This window comes from Acinonyx jubatus, chromosome C2, assembly GCF_027475565.1.
Source record: "Acinonyx jubatus isolate Ajub_Pintada_27869175 chromosome C2, VMU_Ajub_asm_v1.0, whole genome shotgun sequence".
In the NCBI taxonomy this organism is placed as follows: domain Eukaryota; kingdom Metazoa; phylum Chordata; class Mammalia; order Carnivora; family Felidae; genus Acinonyx; species Acinonyx jubatus.
Window position 1 is genome coordinate 130649090 of NC_069384.1, and position 23292 is coordinate 130672381.

Sequence of the window (23292 nt, forward strand, 5' to 3'; positions counted from 1 at the left end):
TGGGTTCTCGAGTCATAGCAAAAGCTGTATTTGTGAAACACTGGTCTTGAAGAGGCACATAAATGAACTGAAGCGGAGAAAAACGGGCAAATAGGAGACACTGGAAAAAGAGAACAATCCTTCAGGCTAAAAATACATCTGGATGTGTTATTTCAGTCTATTTGGCCTCATTTTTCCACAGGCCTGCCTGACATGCTGCCTGGGGGCACACTTACAGACTCGCAGTAGTGACGGCAAGAATCTCTTTAAGCGCTTATGCTTTTCCCTTCGTGGAATTTCAGTCAGACAGCCTGGCTGCCCTACATTATACCATCAAACTTTCTTTACTTTTCAGGCCTGGAAATTTTATTTGCATTGTTGTAATATACACACACACTTGCTACCTTTCCATATAAAAATTATATATGCTCATTTTTAAAAAGTTAAAATATAAAAATATACAAAATAGAGTTACTTCAAACTTTCCTCTTCAAGGGGAGGCACAAATGTCAACCTTGTGAAAGGTCAGGACTTGTGACCCAGGCCCAGGGTCAAGGGTGTTGGGTTCTTAGGACACTTTCGGAATTTGCTCTGAAGAAAAACCCTCGGCACACACAGGCCTTCTTTTTTATTCACCGTCTCACGAAACACATATTCATTCACCACTTCTTCGTAACCTGTGTCCATAAAGAGCTGAGCCAGGAATTCTGTAAGGAAGCAGATCAACAATGCTCATGGTCTTTTGTTTGTTTACTTATTTTTGAGAGACAGAGAGAGTGTGCAAACATAAGCAGGGGAAGGGCAGAGGGAGACACAGAATCTGAAGCAGGCTCCAGGCTCCAAGCTGTCAGCACAGAGCCCGATACGGGGCTCAAACTCACAAACCCTGAGATCATGACCTGAGCTGAAGTTGGAGGCTTAACTGAGCCGCCCAGGTGCCCTTGTGACGCTCATGGTCTTGATACTACGTTTGCTCTGAGGTGGTAAAGGGGGCGGGCGGGGGGGGGCAGGGAGGAGGGCTATGGTATTTTTTTAATATAACAAAAACTCCAGTGCTAAAATTTAAAGAAGGTTTTGTTTTAGAAAGTAACACACTCCTACTTCTCATCTCACACCCAAATAGAAACCCCCAACTAAATAATTTCATCAGAAAAGTTTAAGGACAACCTGGAGTATGGCCACCTTGCCCTATTATTATGAATCCCCAAATACCAATGTCTGAGTAAAAAGAAACAATATTCAATGTGGCTATATTCATATAAAGTCTTCATGTGTTCAGTTTGTTTGCACCAAGCACCTCACCTATCCTAACACGGAGGAGGAAATTCTGTAACCAGAGTGGCGGGGAAAATCCCTTTGTAGTGATATACCCTAAGGAAACTTTAACCCAAATAATACATCACTACATGTTCACTGAAACCAACAGAATGGCCATGTAGTGAAAGTGAAGACCCTTAGAGCCCTGCTTCTGAGGGCATGCTCTGACGTACTCTGCAGACATCACTACATCTTCTCAATTATTTACAATTGAGATTTCAGTAAACAGGAGCATGAATATTTTTAACTTTCCCCTGACATTTTCTGGCTTTGCAGTTTTAATGGTAATCACTCATTTCTGATTTCCTTCTACATCCAAAAGAATACTTTGAGAAATACAAACGGTTGTAAAAATAGAGTTTAAGAAGGTAATTATTTTGTGGTCCAAATGATTAAGTAGGCTTAAAACGAATAGTTCAAAATATCTAGTATAAGACTGAAATAATGTTTGGGGGTTGGATGCTTTTCTTATCAAAATGACTTTTTAGGGGCCCCTGGGTGGCTCAGTCAGTTGGGTGGCCAATTTCAGCTCAGGTCACGATCTCGTGGTTTGTGAATTCGAGCCCCGCATCAGGCTCTGTGCTGACAGTGCAGAGCCTGGAGCCTGCTTCAGATTCTGTGTCTCCCTTTCTCTCTCTGCCCCTCCCCTGTGTGTGCTCTGTCTCTCAAAAATGAATAAATATTAAGGAGGAATTTTTAAAAAATGACTTTTTAAAGACCCCTATAGTAAATTTGCATACTTAAAACCTTTATACAAAAAGGTTTCTTGCCTTTATAACCTGGGAAGGTAATCTCCAGGCATTATATTTGTCTTTTTTTTTTTGAGTTTATTTATTTGTTTTTAGTAACCTCCACACCCATTGTGGGGCTTGAACTCATGACCCCCAAGATTAAGTCACATATGCTCTTCTGACTGAGCCAGCCTGGTGCCCCATCCTACCTGTTTTCTTTGTGACTGGACGAAGTGAGGATCCACATTTGCCCTCCCCCTTTTCCAGCACATTTCCTGGTAGGGCAGCCACGTGGCATGTCAGAGCCTGTCCACTAACCTGGGCTCACTAACTAGACACTGTTACCAGAGGACGCCTGAGAGCTCACCATGGCCAGGGCCGCGTCCCTATTGTCCCAGGTGCTACGTGGTGCGCGTCGGAGACTGTTCCAGCGGGGACCTTGCGCTACGTGCAGCCGCCCCCGCCTCCGGCCAGTACCCCAGTGATAATGCAACCAAGTAAACAATTAAAGACAAATTCCATTAATCTTACCATCAGTAAAAAAATACGATCTGGTTCCATCTTGTCTAGCATAAAAGTTTTCTCCAAGTTTGCTGCCAGCTTTAAACCTAAGCATGGCATGATCATACAGCCCATAGTCACGAAACAAGACACTTTTGCCTGGTTTTAATACCTATGAAACAAAAGCAGGCGGCACGTAACTCTGGGGAACCCAGGCAAATAAAACTTATTCAAATAAAATAAAATCTGATTGATTCAGGGATTAAGATATCTTACATTTGTGATAATTATGAAAGGAACCAGACTGAACCATCCATAGTTTGAAGGGAAAACAGCCCCCTAATCAAAGGTATAGCAAGACCTGCGGGGCCCCATGCATTAGAGGGATACTTCTTGAGCACCTACAAGGTCCAATGTCATATCAATTAAAATGTTAATGACGTTAAATCAAAGTCTTATCTTAAGGCATGTTCTCCTGCCATTTTACCAGCCATCTCCTAGTATATGATCCTGAAGTCAAAGTGACCCTTTAAAAAAATATGTCCTTTTAGTTTCTTACTGATTCTAGCTGGCTTTCCTCATTTTAAGTCTCCGCTTGGGTTTCACTGTGCTACAATTATGCATAGCTTGCCCACCATGCTAATAACAGAGAGCACTCGGCAGTTTATCAGACAGGAGGGAGGGAGAAAGGAGAGATTATCATCCTCGTGCAAGATGAGAAAATGGACAATACATAAGTGATTTATGCACGATTCACACCTCGGCCACTAAGTGGGGGGTAGTCAAGACTCACATTTGGGTCAAAAGGCATACTGTAGAATCAGAGACACCTGTTAGCCCTGGAGGGGGATTGGGGGAAGTGTCATTCCAATTTCATTCACACTACTGACAAGAAAAGCAAGGCTAAGGGGAGAAGGGGTAACTGAGTATTTGTCCTACATGTGCTTTATAACAGGTCCCCAGGCCAGTGCAGCAGTGTAGGGAAGGGGATCATGGTCAGGCCCGGCTGGGAGTCCGTCACTAAAGTCTTTCAGAGACAGGTGTCACAGAATAGGTGTCTCGAAAATTGGGAGTAGGCACGGGCAGGGTGTGGGTATTATAACTACCTCCATCTTATAAAGCAAATAGCATATGCTTTTCAAAATGAAGAGAAAGTGGTATGTACTGTGACATTTCCTTTTTATGTGAGAATTCTTTCAAAATGCATGAACGCTACTAAATAAGAGTGGACTTAAAAGGCATTAATTTTATTAAACCCTATTCTGTATTTTTTTTAAAGTAGGCTTCATGCCCAGCACAGAGCCCAACGCAAGGACTGAACTCACAGCCCTGAGATCAAAACCTGAGCGGAGATCAGGGTGCCTGGGTGGCTCAGTCAGTTAAGTGTTCGACTCCAGCTTGGGTCGTAATTTCACGGTTCGTGGGTTTGAGCCCCATGTCAGGCTATGTGCCGACAGTTTGGAGCCTGGACCCTCCTTGAGATTCTGTGTCTTCCTCTCTCTCTGCCCCTCTGCCCCCACCACCACCTCAAAAATAAATAAAACATTAAAAAAAAAAAAAAAAGAAAAAAGGACCTGAGCTGAGATCAAGAGTTGGGCACTTAACCAACTGAGCCACCCCAGGCACCCCAATTAAACCTTATTCTGATTCATCACAACAATAAGATGATTTTTAAGACGTGACATATTAGACTTTTGATGCTTGATGTATTTCCTCTTGAATAGGGGTATGAAAGACTGTCCCTAATACTTCCAAGTGAGCTGCAGTTTCCTCATTTAGTAAATTCTAATCAATGAGGGATGCATTCTAAATATCATCAGTAAAGAGCCTCTTGGGTAAAAACATCCTATCTTAGTCTAGAATGCCAAGTTTTAAAAAAATGTGAATTGTGAAGAGAAAATTCTGAAAAATTTAGTTTATAGGAAAAAGGCTTATTCTTAATTGCAGAAGAAGGAAGTCTCCATGGGACAGTGGGAAGAACGCTCAGGAATTTGGAAGTCTTGCTTCATATCCCAGTTCTTCCATAACTAGTTGAATAACCTTGAGCAAGTAATTTCATCCCTGTGTTTTCTTGTCTATAAAATAATAAGTTCAATACTAATGCCTCCTTTGATCATGGCTAACAGGCATTTTTCACCATTATGTTCTTTCATTCTCTAAACAACTCCAAGAAGTAGGTTAGGGGTGGGGAGGGAGGGGAACGGGAGGTCTATTATAGCCACTTTTACGGCAAGCAAGGCTCAGAGTCAAAGTGACTTGTCTGAGATTTCAAGGCAAGTTGGTGGCACTGGCAGACAAATATCCAGGTCTTCTGATGACAAATTTTGTCTATTTTTACTTCATTCTATTCCAAAAATGAGGGAATTCAACCTTAAGGTTGTCTTTCAGTTGAAACCTAGTTTTAAAAATTCTCAGTGTTAACATTCTACAGTAATTACATCTATCTTACCACAGCTTATTACTGTGGTTGTTCACGAAGGCCTCAGAGCTGCCCACCTTCGGGTCTTGTTGTCAGAGGCTGAGAGATTGCTTCTCCCTCTGTAATTTTCAGATGAAGCACATGGTTTCAAATTAATGACTCAGGCACTACGTATGATGGCAGAGAGATCGCAATCTGCTACTGTTGTGAACTCATTCCACATCAGCTGAAAAAAGAATTCTATTGGGGGTAAAAATAGAAAGGACTGCTGAAATGGAATTTGTTACCAAAGAAAGGTTACAACAGGGGCCAGGTGTGGACTGAGACAGCTCAACTGGATAATAATAAAAAAATTTCATTACTGTTAAAATATAAATAATATACTGTATGTTTCCACTAAAATTTTTCTAAATAGTTTACCCTGAGAGAGACAGCGCGAGTGGGGGAGGCAGAAAATTCCATTAATTTTATTAAATCCTATTCTGCGCTGGTAGCGTGGAGCCTGACGCGGGGCTCAAAGTCACGAAACGGCGAGATCGTGACCTGAGCTGAAACCAAGAGCTGGACGCTGAACCGACTGAGCCACCCAGGCGCCCCTGTATGTTTCTATTTAAATCAAGAATAGGCATACCTTCAACAATACTTGGCTTTGTCAGACTTCTTTAATTTGGTTAACCTAGCGGTATCTCATTGGGGTTTTATTTTACATTTCCTGGGTTACTGAGATAATCTTTTCATATGTGTGTTCTCTTCAATAAAACGACTACTCACATCTGCCCATTTTTCTATTAATTTGCTTGTACTTCTTCCACAGGAATTTCTCACGTATTCTGGGTACTAATCTTTGAACAGTTTATAGACTTTAACTCACTTTTCCAAAGTTGTTGGTTTTTTTTTCTTTGTATTATATTGTCTTTTGAAGAACAGAAATTCTTACTTTTGTTATAATCATCTTTATACTTAGAATGCTTTGAGTCATCTTTTGAAAAAACTCCACACTGTGAGGTCATAGAGATTTTTTCCTGTATTTTCTTCTGAAAGGCTTAAATTTTTGTCTTTTTCACTTAAGTCTTTAATTCACCCGAGAATGATTTTTGTATAGGATGTGAAGGAGAAGTACAATCATTCTTTCCTACATGGACACCCAGTGGTCCCAGCATCACTTACTGAACAGTCCCTATTTTTCTAGTGATCTTCATTGTCACTTCTACCATATATCAAATTCCCATGTATGCGTGGATCTGTGTTTAAGCTATCACATTCGAGTTGTCCCTCTGCTAACATCATTCTATCTTAATTACTGTAGCAGTAAGAAGTCTTTTCATCTGGTAGGGTACAGATTTCCCCCGTTTTGTTTTTCTTCAGAAGTGTTTTGATCTTTGTTCTTTCATGTAAACTTAGAACCACCTTGTCAATTTGCTCAAAAAACAAACAAAAAAGCCCTACCCAAAACCTCCAATCACTCAAACAACAACAAAAAATAAAATGTATAGGGGGCACGTGGGTGGCTTAGTCAATTAAGCCTCCGACTCTTGGTTTCAGCTCAGGTCATGATCTCATGGTGTGTGGGTTTGAGCCCTACATCAGGCTCTGTGCTGACAGTGCGGAGCCCGCTTGGGATTCTCTCTCTCCCTTTTTCAAAATAAATAAATACACACAAAAATTTTTTTTTAAAAATTAAGAAAATAAAATGTATAATATTAAATAGAAAAGTAAGATTGCACAATGCATGTTACTCTTCGTTAGGTGTGAATAGCTCTGTGACATTAAGCAGAGTACATTCATCTTATACTTTTATAGTCTTAATATATTCTAATTAGACAATTACATTATTTGCAAATGAGTTTTGTCTTTCATCCCTATTTTTCCCCCATCTTTTATTTTCTTTCTTGTCTTTTTGAGCTGATTAGGACCACCAGGATAATGCTGAAAAGCAAAACTGATAGTAGGCACTCTCGCCCCATCGAGTTCCAGATGCTCTTTATTCTGTCCCCAACTCCTACTTCTCTCCAATCCCTGAAACCTTTCATCAGTGAAATCACTAGTATCCACCTCTTCTCAATGTTCCTTTCACATCCTGGTGCTAACAGACTGTTCCTGAGGACACTGTTTTCCCTGCAACCTCTCAAGTCATGGCTGTTTTCTCTCCTCACCTTTGTACCACTGGGCTTAGAGATGAGGCTGGCGCCCTCCATGCTTCTCATTGCTACTTTCTCATGTATTCTCTTTCCTCCCTAAAATCCCTAGCTCTGAATCTCTTGTCATCAGATTATATCATCTGCTATCCCTTAATATTACTGTCATCTATCAGTGCCAGGGTCATTTCCCTGTTTCAGGATGAATGTTTCTGATTTATTCTCCTCTCCTTAATACTACTCCATTCTTAGTTCAGAGTAATTTCAATATATGTGGATTATCCCTCCAAATATGCAAGTCTTAATGACTTGAACTTTTCCAAGGTCTTACCCTTCTAAACCACTCACTCCCATGGTAACGTCCTGAAGTCTTGTCAACACTAAAAAGCATAACCCCTCCGGTCTCTCAGTGTCATACAAGTCACCTTGGTCATTCCCCCCTGCCCCATCTTTCCAGCTCTCTCTACTTCCCCATCTTTCATCATCCTTTGTCCTCACCTGGACCTTCAAATCAGGTGATCCTACCATCTTTTCCCTGATGCCCTCTCTTCCCTCTTTACTCAGCTTCAGTTCCATGCCCATTTGTGGGTATATTCTGGGTTCTCATCTGCTCAGATACCAGGGGCAGGGAAAGGGGAAGTAAGGAGAAAAAACCTTACAAAACCTCATGAGCAGAGAGCTGAAACCACCATGGCAATATCTGAATTTCTTAAAATGTTGTTTTAAGTGAGAATGATTACTCCCTAAAAGGTTTCCAGTGTCTTGAAATTTGTTTCGCTACTTAAAAAACATTTAAAACGTCTACTTTTTCAACTTGCTGAATGTTCTTCTCTCCCTTTTATAAAGCAGACTGACTGAGGCCTCTGACTCACTGAACAGGTGAGGCTTAACAGGCTTTCCACATTGTGTGCCCTTGCCATTTAGTGGCCCCCAGGTGACCTGCATGCTTACCACCGGTCACTTGTGTTGGTTCCCAAACTTGCTTACACCAGCTGTACTTAGATTTAGAATTATATATGAATATATAAACAATGCAATGCAAGTAAAGAGCACTTTTATTTTCTCTGAAAAGTACACTGAAACTTTTGGAAAGACTTGATAGAGAAGCACTGAACTGCTGTTAGACATGGGAGAATCAAACGTAAGTCCAGGTTAAAAATATAAAAAAATTTGCCCTTGCGTTAAGTTTCCAATCATTGTTAAGTCTTTGCTCCACTTTTAAAGAAGCCAGAACTCTACTATGCTACTATGTATGTGGTTCATAAGATGGTAAGAAAAATGGTAAATAGCCCCATACTCAAAAGAAAGGGCTGTGGCTCTACATCAAAAGAGTGATAAAAGAGTATTAACATATTTTAAGTCATAATAAAATGACTTAATTGATCTTTAATCAACATTGTTGCCACAGATAAGAGAGCTTCTACCGTAGTTTACAAGCAGCCTCATTCATGATCTCACCTGCATCTCACAATAACCCTAACAGACACCCCCATTTTACAGCCAAGGACACTGAAGCCCAGAGAAGGAAGATGACGTGATTTGTCTTGAGTCACATGACTTAAGAGTGATGCTTTACTTCCTGAGTGCTACAGCAGCCTCCTGATGGCCAGAGAAGTTTGGGTTCTCCTCATTCTGGCAACAATGATGATAGTGACAACAATGGCTGATTTTTGAAGAGCACTTACCACCTTCTAGGCATTGTGCTAAGCACTTTATACATATTGCGTGTATTTCATCTCAGTATCTCAGTATTACATAGGTAATGAAACTGAGGCTCAGGGAGGTAAAGAAACTTGCCTAAGCAGGGAAGCCAGGTATCGTCTCTAGGCACTCTGATGCCAGACTACATTCTTGACCCTGAACCATATCTTCTTCTCCTTTTCCAGCAGGGACTATCTGCATGTTATTCCATGCACAGAGCCCAGATAACTACAAAATCATCCTCACTCCAAAGCTGGCCAAACTGAAGAGCAGTGATGGCTACCAGACAAACCAGAATTCAAACTGAATGTTTTATGTAGGAGAACCCCTTCGATACACTGACTGCATGGCCTACACCTAGTGAGAACGAGGGGGCTTTGTGAACTAGACATGAGCCTCAGAGGGGACGTAAGCAAAAAGATCAGGACGTCCAACCTCCAGGCTCCAAATTACTAACCTGGTAAATGTTTTGTAAGACAAGGTGCATCTTATCAGGGTGAACAGCAGAGAGGACAAATATCAACATGACAACATCCACGGACTCTGGGGGCACATGTTCCAGAAGGTCATCTTTGGTTAGATCACACTGGAACACCTTGCATCTTTCTGTGTCATATAAAGGATTTTGCTAGAGAAGGGGGAAAAAGAAAAGAATTTTAATGCGACACCCGTGTGGACACACAGAGAAAAATACAGCATCAAAAGGAGATCCGATGGAAAATGGATCTATTTCCACTTGTGCACTGCTACACAAAAATCACAGATCACTTTGTTACTGGGTAAAACTGACTAATGTGCCATTTGCACGCTAATGCATGTAGCATTTGCTGTTACTAGGAGGGGCAAGATTTCATTTTAACAAATCATCTTTAACTGAGGATAGAACACTGAGGAGATATCACATGTTCAAAGCTGTGCATTCTAGAAGCACAGATTTCTAGAGGGATAAGTCAAAACTGACCCGTGCTTCCTTAATCCTCCTTTGAAATCACCCATTACAAGCCTAAATCCTCTGAGAAGTCCTTCCCAATCCACTCATGGAGATGCTCCCACAGTTCTGCATATTTTCCCTTGAGACAGCAAGCCAAATAAACCAAATTTCTTCTTCTTCCCCGCCCCACCCCCACTTTTTTTTTTTTTAAACAAGTGTGTTCCTGTACATTTTGAATGGGGGGTTTAAGAGCATTATCAAAAAAAATACATATAATACTCTTATAAATATAAGAGTATCATAAAGTCTAAGATCTTATAAGAGCATTATAAAAAAATAGCAAAGCTTTCTTTAAGAAAAAAATTTTTTAATGTTTTTTTTTGAGACAGACAGAATGTGAGTGGGTTAGGGGCAGAGAGAGGGAGACACAGAAGCAGAAGCAGGCTCCAGGCTCTGAGCTGTCAGCACAGACCTGACGTGGGGCTCGAACTCACAAGCTGTGAGATCATGACCTGAGCCAAAGTCGGACGCTCAACTGACTGAGCCACCCAGGCGCCCCACAAACCTTTCTTTAATGTAAATAAGGACTCGAATAAATACAAAGTTCTTGGATGGGAAGATTCAATATTGAAAAGACGTCAATTCTACCTATAAATCTGCTTCTAAATCCAACGCAATCTCAATAGAATCCCAATAGATTTCTCGAAACTTGACACAAAGGCAAATTTGATTCACCTGGAAGCAAAAATCTTTAGGAATAGCCAAGCCAACTTTTAAACTGAAGAACAATGAAGGAGGAGGTACACCACTGGACTTCAAAACATACTACAAAATGCAGTACTGAAACAATGAAGTTTGAGAATGGGGACAAATAGACTACGAAGACAGATCAGAGTCCCCAAAACAGACCCACGTATATAGGGGAATTTAGTATCGCATATGAGAAAAGACAAGTGACAAAGATGACATATCAAAAAAGGTAGACAATAAAAGTGACAATTATCAGGGAAGAAAAATGAATTTTCTCATTCAACTTATTGTGTTAGAACAACTAGCTATACACTTGTGTTAAAGGACAATTGGTTACCCAGGTGACTTAAAGGTTCTGGTTTCAGTTCAAAGACGTACAGTAGTATAAAAATGCAGCTCCCATCCTTAAAATAAGAAAAAAGATGGACAGACAGCCAAGTAATGGCTTTTTTTGTGAACCCATCAAAGAATAGAGCCAACGAACCAGCAGCCATCCCCCAACCTGGAGACAGATAAGTGCCTTCAGGGAGAGACAGGACCGAAGCATTTGCTTACCTGAGGCAGAAACCCCCAAACTGGAAAGATAAAACTAGAAATTCGACAAACTGCTGTAGACTGAGTGCGGATGTTATAGCGTGAAGCCTCTGGGCCTCTGGGGGTGGAACTAACAGGAACACTCCCATCTTTTTATAGGTGTTTCTTCCAAGAACATCACGGGGCTCTCACAGAGAAGATGGTGCTCCATCTAGTACTGATCTTTCTCATCTCCTTTAAGGAAGAAAAGATTCAAACTACAGGGGAAAGGTCTCCTGAAGCCTGCAGCCTTAGGGTACTAGCGAAATACCACTGCCAAGAGGGGAGGAAACTGCTCTGCCCAGACCCATTCTTAATTTTTTTTTTTAAGTTTATTTTTTTAGTAATCTCCACACCCAATGTAGGGCTTGAACTCACAACCCTAACATCAAGAGTTGCATGCTCTTCGGACTGAGCCAGCGCCCCCCAGACCTAGTCTTTTTTTTTTTTTTTGGTGGAGGTGCTGGGGATTGATAGACCTAGTCTTGATCTGAAGGGAGAATGGCCTCAAGACCATCGAGGAGGACACCAGGTAGATACTGAGGGACGAAAGGGAGAGGAAAGCTCTAGTCCTAGAGCGCAGACACACTTGTGAAGGCCACACCTGAGACACAGGCCCACTCTACAGTTCAAAAACTGAGAATCAGAACATTAGATGACAATCCCTTCTCCCACACCTTACCAAGTCTCCAGTGGTAATAACAACAGTGGATTGCAGCTGGGAAAGTTGTAAGAGAGAGGATCTTTACGAGGAACAGTATGAAGAGCAGACCCAAAGCCAAAAGGGGTGACATAAACCAAGTCACCAGAGGACTCTGAAGTCTCTGGTGGCCATAGCAACGATAAACCTCACAGGTAACTATAACAATAACAGATTTCAAACACAGCTAAACTCCTGTCTAGATTATTACAAATCCTTATGACCTCAGTATCCATAGCCCTACATAACATACCTGACTTTCAGTGAAAAAAAAAGTACAAGGCATACCAAATGGCAAGAAAAAATAGTCTGAAGAGACAAAGCAATCATCAGAACCAGACTCAAATATGACACAGGTATAGGAACTAGAAGTTTGGGCATTTAAAATAACTGTAATTAATAAGTGAAAGACTCTAATGAAAAACATAGACAAAGTTTAAGATCAAATAGGTAATTTCAGCAGAGAAACAGAAACTACAAAAACAATCAACTAGACGAACTAAAAACCAAAAACACAGCAACAAATATGAAGAATGCTTTTGAAAGGCTCATCAATAGGAACATTTACTACCTAAGAAGGAGTCAGTAAACTTGAAGATAGGATGAAAGAAATTATACAAACTAAAAATGCAAAGAGAAAAAAAGTTAAGAAAACAAACCACCATCCAAGAAAACAAACCGCCATAAAATAGCAAATGGTATAATACACATGCCATTAGAATCTCAGAAGAGAGAACAGAGCTGAAGAAATATTTGAAGAAATAAGGGCCAAAATTTTTCCAGATTAAAAAACATGATAACCAAAGCTTTAAAACTATGTAGAAGGTTAGAGGACTCTTAAACAAGACTTAAGACCTTAGAGCCTTGAAAGGAAAACATTAATAAATTTGCACATAGTTTAAATCCTGCTGAAAGACAAACCATAAAGCAATGCTAAATAAACTAGAAATGTTTGTAAAAAACAAAACAGAATACCCAGAATATACCCTAAAGATAAAGAAATGACAGAAAAATGAGCAAAGATTATGAACGGACAATTCATAGTATAATACAAGCTCCACCTGAGGGATTTTTTTTGTGTTTTGTTCACTACTTAGTCCCAGTGCGTAGAACAGTGACTGGCACATACTAGGCTCTCGATAAATACATGTGGAATAAAGAAACTCACAATCAGAAGATAAACTAATGCTTATTTACATATATAAGGGGTAAACAAACTAAAATATGGAGTATTACTTTTTGTCCATAAGATTAGAAGATATAAAAAAGACTGATATCAAACGTTGAGGATATAGACAGAATAGTAGCTATATATTAAAATTTATATATTAAATTAAAAAATATACATCAAATATTAAAATTTAAATGTGTGTACCGTTTCTCCAAGGAATTCTTCCATCACCATAGAGAAAAATGCACACATGTGTTTTGGGGAGTGGCACATAGTGCCACATTAACCCTATTTGTAAGAGTAAAAAATCAGAAATAACTTAAACAAATAGCAACAGGGTAACCGTTAAAGTACAGTATATCCATTCTGTGGAATACTACAACAGCTAAGTAAAATACAGTAGACCTGTATGTACTAAGACAAAAAAAACCAAAGTACAAGATAGGATGTGGAGTGAAGAAAGCAAGTTATAGTACAATGTGATACCACTATTAAAAAAACTTCTAATGGATGGTACAACTGTAAAAGGTTGACGGAAAGTTAGATGTTTGCCCAAGTATCCCCCACATATTTGTTAATAGCAAAAGGTAAATACTTGTACCCCTTAGGAAGGTACTTTTTAGGTGGGAATTAGGTAGTTACTACCTTAACCCAGAGATCAAAACTAAAGCTAGCATTACCAGACATTAATGCCTCCTGACAGGATGCAATATCAAAGATACAACATTACTTATTACAGTATTTTTGCCACAAATATTTTACCTGGTTTAAATCTAACTTCTAATTTACAGTAAAGGAAATACAGAGGATAAAGGAACAAGTTGAACAATGATATGAATAAACAATCAGACCAATATGGAATGTGGGATTGAATTGTAGAAAATGGCTTGCTCTTTAAAAGCTCAATGCCAGGGGCACCTGGGCGGCTCAGTTGGTTAAGCGTTCGACTTCAGCTCAGGTCATGATCTCATGGTTTGTGGGTTTGAGCCCCATGTTGGGCTCTGTGCCGACAGCCCGGAGCCTGCTTCAGATTCTGTGTCTCCCTCTCTCTCTGCCCCTCCCCTGCTCATACTCTCTCTCTGTCTCAAAAATAAACATAAAAAAAAAATTAAAGAGAAAAATAAGCTCAAAGCCAGTGGGAAAAGGTCAAGGATGTTTTAGGCTAAGGAGATTTAAGGTACATTAAGAAGTACAAGATTTAGTCCTCGATTAAATACATCTATAAAACACACTTGGGACTACTTGGGTACATCTAAATCCATTCTGAGTATTAATGACATTAGGAGATTACAGTTCATGTATTGCACCATGCAGAAAAAGTCCGTATTTTTTGAATATGTATGTAGACATATTTGAGATGGAAGTATCTTGACATCTATACTTTAAAATAGTTGAGCAAAGAAAAAAGTCTATAAAGTAAATGTACAAAATTCTGGCAATCATTCAATTTAGGTAGAAGCATATGGGTATCATTTTGGTAGTTCTTTCTACTTTTCTGAATAAAGCTGTGTTTCTTTTCTTTTCTTTTTTTTTAATTTTAGAGACAGAGCATGAGCAGAGGAGAGGTGCAGAGCCCCAATGCAGGGCTCAATCCCACAACCCTGGGATCATGACCTGAGCTGAAATCAAGAGTCAGATGCTCGACTGACTGAGCCATGCAGGTACCCCAAAGCTATGTTTCTGTATGTATGATACAGGTATTTAAACAGGAAAAACACATTCATGGTGGTCATAGCTGGTTAGCTTCAAAGAGAGAACTGGAATTAATAAGCAAATGGGCAGAGAGGGCAGGTCAAAGAAATCTAAGAAAACAGTAACATAACAGAAACATGGACAAGGCACTAACCTTGACATACTCAACTGCTCTTGGAGAAAAGTCACAGGCATAGGCAAAGATATTCAGATCTTCTTCTAAAAGCGGGAATAAACAGTTCCCAACACCACAGCCAGCTTCAAGCACAGTCAATTTTTGATCTTCAAACTGGGGAAAGAGATGCAAAGTCGTTTGCATCATCGAGAAACAAACCAAACTACAACATGTCTCCAAACAGGAGAAGCAAGGTTTCTGCCCCCATGGGGCAGACAGTAAACAAGTGAACTGAGAACCTAAAGCTAATACCGATACCTTGCTTGTTGTCCAACACTGGGCAGCTTAGTATAAAGAAAACACAGCAGGGGCACCTGGGTGGCTCGGTCGATTAAGCATCCCTCCCTCCCTTTCTTTTTTAATGTTTTATTTTTTTGAAAGAGAGGGCGAGCAGGAGCCAGAAGGCGCAGAGAGAGAGGGGAACAGAAGATGCAAAGTGGGCTCTGCAAAGACTGCAGAGAGCCTGATGTGGGGCTGGAACCCACAAACTCTTGATCATGACCTGAGTTGACGTCGAGTGCTCAACCAACTGAGCCACCCAGGCACCCCACAGCATCCGACTCTTGATTTCTTTTCTTTTCTTTTTTTTTAATATATGAAATTTATTGTCAAATTGGTTTCCATACAACACCCAGTGCTCATCCCAAAAGATGCCCTCTTCAATACCCATCACCCACCTTCCCCTCCCTCCCACCCCCCATCAACCCTCAGTTTGTTCTCAGTTTTTAAGAGTCTCTTATGCTTTGGCTCTCTCCCTCTCTAACCTCTTTTTTTTTCCCCCTCCCCCATGGACTTCTGTTAAGTTTCTCAGGATCTACATAAGAATGAACACATATGGTATCTGTCTTTCTCTGTATGGCTTATTTCACTTAGCATCACACTCTCCAGTTCCATCCACGTTGCTACAAAAGGCCATATTTCATTCTTTCTCATTGCCACATAGTACTCCATTGTGTATATAAACCACACCGACTCTTGATTTCAAGAGTCTCATGGTGGTGAGATCAAGCCCAAAGATGGGCTCCATGCTGAGCATGGTGTCTCCTTGGGATTCTCTCTCTCTCTCTCTCTCTCTCTCTCTCAAATAAATAAACATTAAAAAAAAAGACGAAAACACAGGATAGTAGCTAAAATAACAGGCTCTGGGACTAAACTGCTTGCACTCAAATCTGGACTTCTTCCCTCACCATGTTCTATCATTAGACAACTCTCTTAAAAGAGCTTTGTGCCCCGTTTTACCTGCAAGTAGGGATAACAATGATGCCTACTTCACACTGTTTTTGTAGGGCTTAAATTACACAACATGTAGAGTTCTAGAAAAGGGCCGTGGTAAAGTGTTTATCGTCTTTATTATGAATCTGAATCTGTCACTGAAGTCACCCAGTATGAATTCAGTATTTATGACTTTCAGACTGGCTTTAAGAAACAGAAAATGCCCTCGAAAGCTCTCTTTCCTACATACAACCCAGGACCTACTAAATCCACTGGAGACCCATAGGAAGGCAATAAACACTCCTCTTCACATTTGAAATGAAAAACTCAAACAAGGTTCAATATTAGTTTACCTCTCTACATGATCTGAGTTCCTCAAACTCTCTGGTGGTCCAGTGTCTATCTTTGAAGAAGTTAGTGCTATTTCTTTTGTAAAAAAGGTCCCAGTTCTTCTGAGCCTCTTTTTCCAGTTTTTGCTGTTTAAAATCAGACATTAAAGCCTGGTCTCTTTTCAATTTCTCCTCTTCTTCAGCGCTGAGAATTCTTGCCTGCAGCCCTTTCCTTTGCAAAGAAGCCATCCCATAAGTTGATGGTAATATATTTAACACTGCTGAAGATTCCCCAACCCTGAGTAACCTGAGTAATCCAAGCTGATACTGCAGACATAGGAAGGATTTTTCCAAATGTGGTTCTTCACGTTGGGCTCAAGCCTCGGGCAGCACTGGGTGCTTTGCAGGAAAAAGGAGATTCCGGTTAGTGGTTCTAGGACAGTTTTTAAGACGCTGGTTAGTCGCTTTAGAACGGTTCTTTCACCAAAGAGTTCAACTCACCACATACTAGATGCTGACTCAACACAAAAACCCTGCCCACTCTACAAGAGGTCGGTCAGAAAGAAGCCCAAGACACAATCCCTACCTTCAGAGGGCTTACATTCCGTGGCCAGGGCTCTCACGCACCAAACTCTAGTTCAAACCAGAACAAGTTAACTTTATTAGAATAATAAATCGGTTTAGGGACGCCTGGGTGGCTCGGTCCGTTAGGCGTCCCACTTCAGCTCAGGTCATGATCTTAAAGTTTGTGAGTTCCAGCCCTGGGTCGGGCTCGGTGCTGACAGCCCAGAGCCTGGAGCCTGCTTGGGATTCTGTGTCTCCCTCTCTCTCTCTCCCTCTGTCCCTCCCCAACTCGTGCTCTGTCTCTACCTCTCTTTAAAATAAATAAACATTAAAAAAAATAATAATACTAAATCGGTTTGGTTTAGAAAAAGGACACTCCCAAGAAGTGACTGAGAAATCTTAGGGAGGAAACATCAATTTTTAATGCCCGTGAAAGGGTAACTTAAAACAACCACACCAGCTTCCCGAAATGGCGACGGGCGGTCAAGTGGGGTGATCATTTCCGAAGGATCCGAGACCCAGTTTCGGGGGGGGGGGGGGCGGAATTTGTAGTCAAGCCCGGCGGCCTGAGATTCTGATCACACACCTAAGAGGCCGTCTCATGAATCAGAGGGTAGCGCCGTTTTCCAGGGGCTGAGGCTCTCGCTCCTCCATTAACGCGTGAAGGGTAAGAGGCCAGTGACGCGCGGGGTAGGGTCCGTAGGGCTCCGGACGCTCGGGAGAAACTAGGGCGCCCGGGCCGCCCGGGCCTGCGGAGAGCCGGCCACACTGGCTGTCAGACCCGTGTTCATCTAGTTCGCCGCGCGTGGGCTCACCGTCATCACTTCTTACATTCACCTGGACGGGTAGGGACGGACGCACTCAGCCCTCAGCCCGGACCCAGCCTCGGAAGCCGGATCAGGGAGCTTCGGGCCGGGGACAAACCCCCCTCGAGGACCTCTCCCGGCGGAGTCCTTTGGCCATGGCACTGCCGCCGCCACTGCCCCCGCCACTTCCGTCACGAACGCAGAAGTCCCTCCCCGACGCCGGAAGCTCCGCGGCCCTGCTTCCGCGCAGTCCTCCTCCACCCCGCCGCAGAGGCGAGGACCTGCTTCCGGCCCCGGGTGGGCGCCGGCTCGGCTCGCCGTGCGCCCCCGAGCGCTGTACCGGGAGCTTCGTTCCCCCGGACGCCGGCGCCGGAAGCTCGGACCGCGGCCGCGCCAGGAGAGCGCCGGTCAGGGCGCTAGGCTCGTGGGGGGCCATGAACGGAACCGCGAACCCGTTGCTGGACCGCGAGGAACACTGCCTGCGGCTCGGGGAGAGCTTCGAGAAGCGACCGCGGGCCTCTTTCCACACCATTCGCTGTAAGCCAGCCCTCCCCTCTGTTCCCTTCCGCCGCCTCTTGCCAACCCGACTCCTTCTCTTCCCTCGTTCCTCCAAAGCCCAGGGAACCTCCTGCCTACGTCAGCTCCCTTCTCTCTTCGCCCAGATCCTCCTGGACCTCGATTCCACCCCCCTCCTCCCCTCCCCCCTTTTCCAGCTCACTCCCCAAACGAAACCCTTCGCCACTCCCAACTACCCATCTGCCTTGTGGTCCCAACTACTTCTTCCGAAGGTTATTGACTCCTTTGTTTTTCATCCGCCCACCCAGCCCTGCTTTATTCGAAACTTACCCCTCTTTATTACCAAAAGACTGTGACCCCACATCAGACTCCACTTCTCCCTGTAATCCGTCCCACTTTCTGATGACCCCAGCGGGGTCCTCCACGTTTAAAGGACTCTTCCCGTTTGCCGATGAGCCTTATCGACTCACCCCTATTACATTCTCCTCTTCCCTGTGTTCCTTAGCCTTCGTTCCTCGTTCGTCTTTGTTCTGGTTACCCTGAGCCTGCGCTTCATCCCCTTGGTAGCCAAAGAATCCGCATCCTCTGTGCGCTCCATCCGTCTTCCTCCTCCAGCTTTCTGTACCTCGTTTGACTCTGCTGTCTTTTGAGGTGATCTATACTACCCCGACTTTAACTCAGTACCAAGTCCCATGTGAGTGAAGAATAAAATTGGAACGCGTGAGCCTTGATAAAGCTTGATGTATGCTTGGAAGCGGGGGAGAGGAGGCATCAAGAATGTCCAAATAGTCGTTATGCTGGACCTTCCTTTTCTACATGATTATAGACTCTGTGGAGGGAGGGCACGTCCACTCTATGTCCTGGGTAAAGTTTTGGCTCTTAGGGATGGGCTGGCTGAGCATCCTTCTGTGTGATTCACAAGCTTCTGGTATCCGTCAGCCCTAATGCTGGTTAAGACTTGTTTTTGTCTAAGGAGCTAATAAATGTGACTCAACACATTGGAAGAGGGCGTGTTAGATAATGAAGTTCCATATTTCTGCGGTCACTTGCCAGACCATTATTGTGTCTCCTACTGACAGCAGATCAGCTCTTTCAGAGGGAGGATATTGGGAATGTGATAAGAGCATCGTTTGCGGAGCAGTTTACTAAATCGATGTTTTGGTAGAGGGAAGAGCAATGTGGAATTTAACTTAGACACTTCATATATGCACGTGGTCTGCAGTGTGAGGCCAGTTTATGTCAGAATGGAGTAAGATGGCTGTTCGTGGTGCACGTTAGCAGCAGTTGAGAGAGGTGGGCAGGATTAACCTTTGGAGATAGAGTTCAACCATCTGTTCTGTACTTTTATAAGAACTTGAGTGTGGGAAATCCTAATGTTGACAGTTTCTATGCAAAATGAAATCAGCTTATATGATACTGGGGCTTTCCTGTTTCATATAGGGTGTTACAGTCACAGAATCTTTTTAATATGCTCTGTTGCTTTTGATCTTGTACACAACAATCCTAACAAAACCCCTCTGGCTAAGAAGGCATTAATTTTCATGTGTCACTTGGGAGAAGGGAATATCTTTGCTTAATAGAATGGTATATGAATTCTAGCTTTTTTTTTTTTTCCCTCAAAGTAATCCAGCAGGGATGGGAGGCAAAGTATGTAGGAGGTATAGAGAAAACAAGATTGTCCCTGAGTTCGTAATTCTTCTTGAACCTGGGTGACAGTACACAGGGGCTCATTGTACTATTCTCTGCTTTTTTTCCACAATGAAATAGGTTTTTTAAATTCTACATTGTATTTTTCCATTTATCTGACTCACAAAAAAATTTTAATTCTTAAACAAGAATGACCAGGAGGCTTAGTATAAGTAACCGGCTGGATAAATATTCTTTTGCTTTTCCCTTTAGATGACTTTAAGCCAGCATCCATAGACACTTCCTGTGAAGGAGAGCTTCAGGTTGGCAAAGGAGATGAAGTCACAATTACCCTGCCACATATCCCTGTAAGTTTATGCACCGTGGAATCACAGTGAATCCTCATATTCTATTTATTGCAATTTGAATTTTCCTACTATTTAAAAATTTTTAGATTTCTGAAATTCCAACATAAGGAAAAAGGGAATTGGGGGGATGGGGTAGGGTAGAATTCATGTTTCCCAAGTGCTTGAGTAAAAAGGATTCTTTGCCATTTTTCCCACGCTCCCCTTTCCCCCATCTGCTACCAAGTAGACAAGGTTCCTGTCTGGATACTTAGCCCCTCTAGCCGCTCTTTCAGATTGGCCTAGCTTTTCCCCCACACAGCTCCAAAGAGCAAAGCCCTCGACGCCATGTTGGCTTATAGCAACAACAGTTTAGGTGTGTGGCACAGCCAAACCAGGAGTTAAGACAGGCAGGAGCAGAATTGACACCTTTCATACATCAGGCAAAGGGCGGACTGCAGACTGAAAGTTGCAACCAAGCACCAGAGGATCAGAGCATTCAGCTAATTTAGGGATGAGGAACCCAATTAAAGGTTAAATTGAGAACCCCTACGGAGAGAGACTTTTTTTTTGAAGCTTTGTCCAAAGTAGCACTATAATCACACAGCCTGAAGGATCAGACAAAATGCTCATAATGAACAGGTGTCATTGGATGTCACAGCCCTGTCCTGGAACATAGTAAGGTCTTGGTAACCAGTAATAGGATGAAAAGGCTCTGGACAAGAAGCTTCAGGCTGAGTAGAAATTACTTGTCTGCCAGTTCCAACTGCTATTTCATTGCATGTTGCCTTTAGCAGATTACATCATCTCCCTTTGGATCTTCGTTTGCCAAATGTAAAATGAAGGGGTTAGATAAATGGTCTCTAGGGTCCCTTCCAACTCTAAGTTTTTAGCCTATGAATAAGGAGTCAAGGAGCCAACCAATTTTTTTTATTCTATACAATCAAATCCTATATATGTCAAATATTAATTGAGCGCCTACTATGTGTTGGCCTGTTACTAAGCACTGAGAATACAATCTCGAACAAAACAAGCACTTTTCTTGCCCTTGGGGAGCTTATGATCTGGAATTAAATAAATATAAAAAGCACAGCCATTTATTTTAGAAAATCAGGAAGGTTTCTCTAAGGAAGTGACCTTTGAGCAGATTTGAAGGTTGAGTAATTGAAAGAGAGGAAGAGGCAGGATGTTGCAGGCAGAAGCCTTGTTAAAGCCCTGCAAGAAAGAGCATGAGGATCTGAGAGAGGCCAGCCACCTTCTACTCTGGATCCTGCAGAGCCTAGGGCTAGGGGTACAGGGTGAGGCAGAAGGGCCAGGTATCTGGTTTAGAGATTTTATTCTTGGGTCTCAGAGCAACAGGTTAGCAGTTAAAGGGCTTAGGCAGGTGAGTGGCATGATGTACTTACTCTGAGCCAAGCAGAATAATGAGCTGCCCTTAGAGAATACTCTGTTGGTTACTTGGCATGAGGGGAAGCCCTGGACTCTGAAATTACAAGGAAATACAGAAATCACGTATTAGTTTTACTTCTTGCAATGAAAAGTTCTACTCAGTATAATACCAAGTAATGGTTAATCTGTTTTTACTAGTTCATACCTCACCATTATTTGTAACATGTTTTGAATCTTTAGAAAAATGTACGGTAATTTTGAAAATTTATATTACTTTTCTTGATTACTGAGAAGTAGTTGCACAGTTATAGATTCTTGCTGTATATTATATCCCTTTTCTTTTTGCCTAGGAAGCCAGAGGAGTTAAAATAGAAATCAGTTCATTCAGTTCTGTTTGAGTAGCTCTGGTACTCATGAAGCCACTTGTAAATTCGTTTTTAATGTTCATAACTGGTGTGTCTGGTTTGATCTTCTACTTTTGTGGCATATAGGGATCCACACCACCAATGACTGTGTTCAAGGGGAACAAACGGCCTTATCAGAAAGACTGTGTGCTTATTATTAATCATGACACTGGTGAATATGTGCTGGAAAAACTCAGTAGCAGCATTCAGGTCAAGAAAACAAGGTATGTGAATGACCAGATACAGATTGATACAGGGTTTCTAGATCTTTGCATTATCTCTTCAGTTATTTTAGAGGGATATGAGCATCTGAGTATTCAGTGTCCTGTCGATAATATCAACAACTCTACCTGTGTCTTCTCAATAAGTCAGTAAAATACCACTTCCTCAAATGCAATAAAAAGAAATAAAAGCTTTTAAGACCTGAAACGTGGAAGCCACAGGGGAAAGGGACGTATTTTATAATTAAATCTATTTTATTAATTTCATGATTGTTCAAATAGTACCACCTAAGAGGATAAGATTTAAACTTGTAGACTTGTAATTAGATTAAAAACATTAATTTTTCGCAAGATGCATTTGAGGTATTTATAACACTAAAATAAAGTTTTGCCTATTTTTTAAATTTTTTTTAATTAAAAAAAATTTTTTTTGAATGTTTATTTTTGTGAGAGAGGGAGAGACAGAGAAAGACAGAGCACGAGCAGGGAAGGGGCAGAGAGAGAGAGGGAGACACAGAATCCCAAGCAGGCTCCAGGCTCTGAGCTGTTAGCACAGAGCCCAATGCGGGGCTTGAGCCCACAAACTGAGATCATGATCTGAGCCAAAGTCGGACGCCTAACCGACTGAGCCACCCAGGCGCCCCAAGTTCTGCCTATTTTTGTAAATAGTGAGTTCTCTTTAATCTTTAATTCAACAGGCTTTACATTTGTAATACAAAGCCAATTAAATTTTAAAGTCACAATTCATTCTATGAATAGAAGCAACCCACTGGTTCTGTTTTTTACATTGTGATACAGCAATTATTGTGATACAGTCCTAAATTCTTTTTTTTTTTTAATTTTTTTTTTTTTAACGTTTATTTATTTTTGAGACAGAGAGAGACAGAGCATGAACGGGGGAGGGTCAGAGAGAGGGAGACACAGAATCCAAAACAGGCTCCAGGCTCCGAGCTGTTAGCACAGAGCCTGATGCGGAGCTCGAACTCACGGACTGCGAGATCATGACCTGAGCCGAAGTCGGCCGCTCAACCAGCTGAGCCACCCAGGCGCCCCAATACAGCCCTAAATTCTTAAAGAGAGTGTTATAGCCTGATATTTTTCTGTTT

General features: G+C 41.9%; 2 protein-coding genes across 9 annotated transcripts in view; one reads left to right on the forward strand and one right to left on the reverse strand.

Annotated features, from left to right (window-relative positions):
- On the reverse strand, window positions 1–17862 carry METTL6 (methyltransferase 6, methylcytidine). Of its 7 annotated transcripts, none has more exons than XM_027061881.2 (6): window positions 17712–17862; window positions 16341–16715; window positions 14755–14889; window positions 9241–9411; window positions 2559–2700; window positions 1–686 (listed from the first exon to the last, which is right to left on the reverse strand). In XM_027061881.2, exons 2-6 carry the CDS (start codon window positions 16563–16565, stop codon window positions 505–507), a joined length of 855 nt encoding a protein of 284 aa, XP_026917682.1. In that variant the 5' UTR covers window positions 16566–16715; window positions 17712–17862; the 3' UTR covers window positions 1–504. The 7 variants fall into 7 exon arrangements, with proteins under 7 accessions (XP_026917682.1, XP_026917681.1, XP_026917683.1 ...); XM_027061880.2 differs by having other exon boundaries at window positions 17696–17861; XM_027061882.2 differs by having other exon boundaries at window positions 17718–17855.
- The window catches only part of EAF1 (ELL associated factor 1), a 19599-nt gene continuing 14148 nt past the window's right edge, over window positions 17842–23292 (forward strand). For both annotated transcript variants that reach the window (XM_053221489.1, XM_015068480.3), the window contains exons 1-3: window positions 17842–18223; window positions 20102–20196; window positions 22053–22189. In XM_053221489.1, coding sequence (XP_053077464.1) covers window positions 17842–18223; window positions 20102–20196; window positions 22053–22189 — 614 coding nt within the window. The remainder of the gene's footprint in view (window positions 18224–20101; window positions 20197–22052; window positions 22190–23292) is intronic.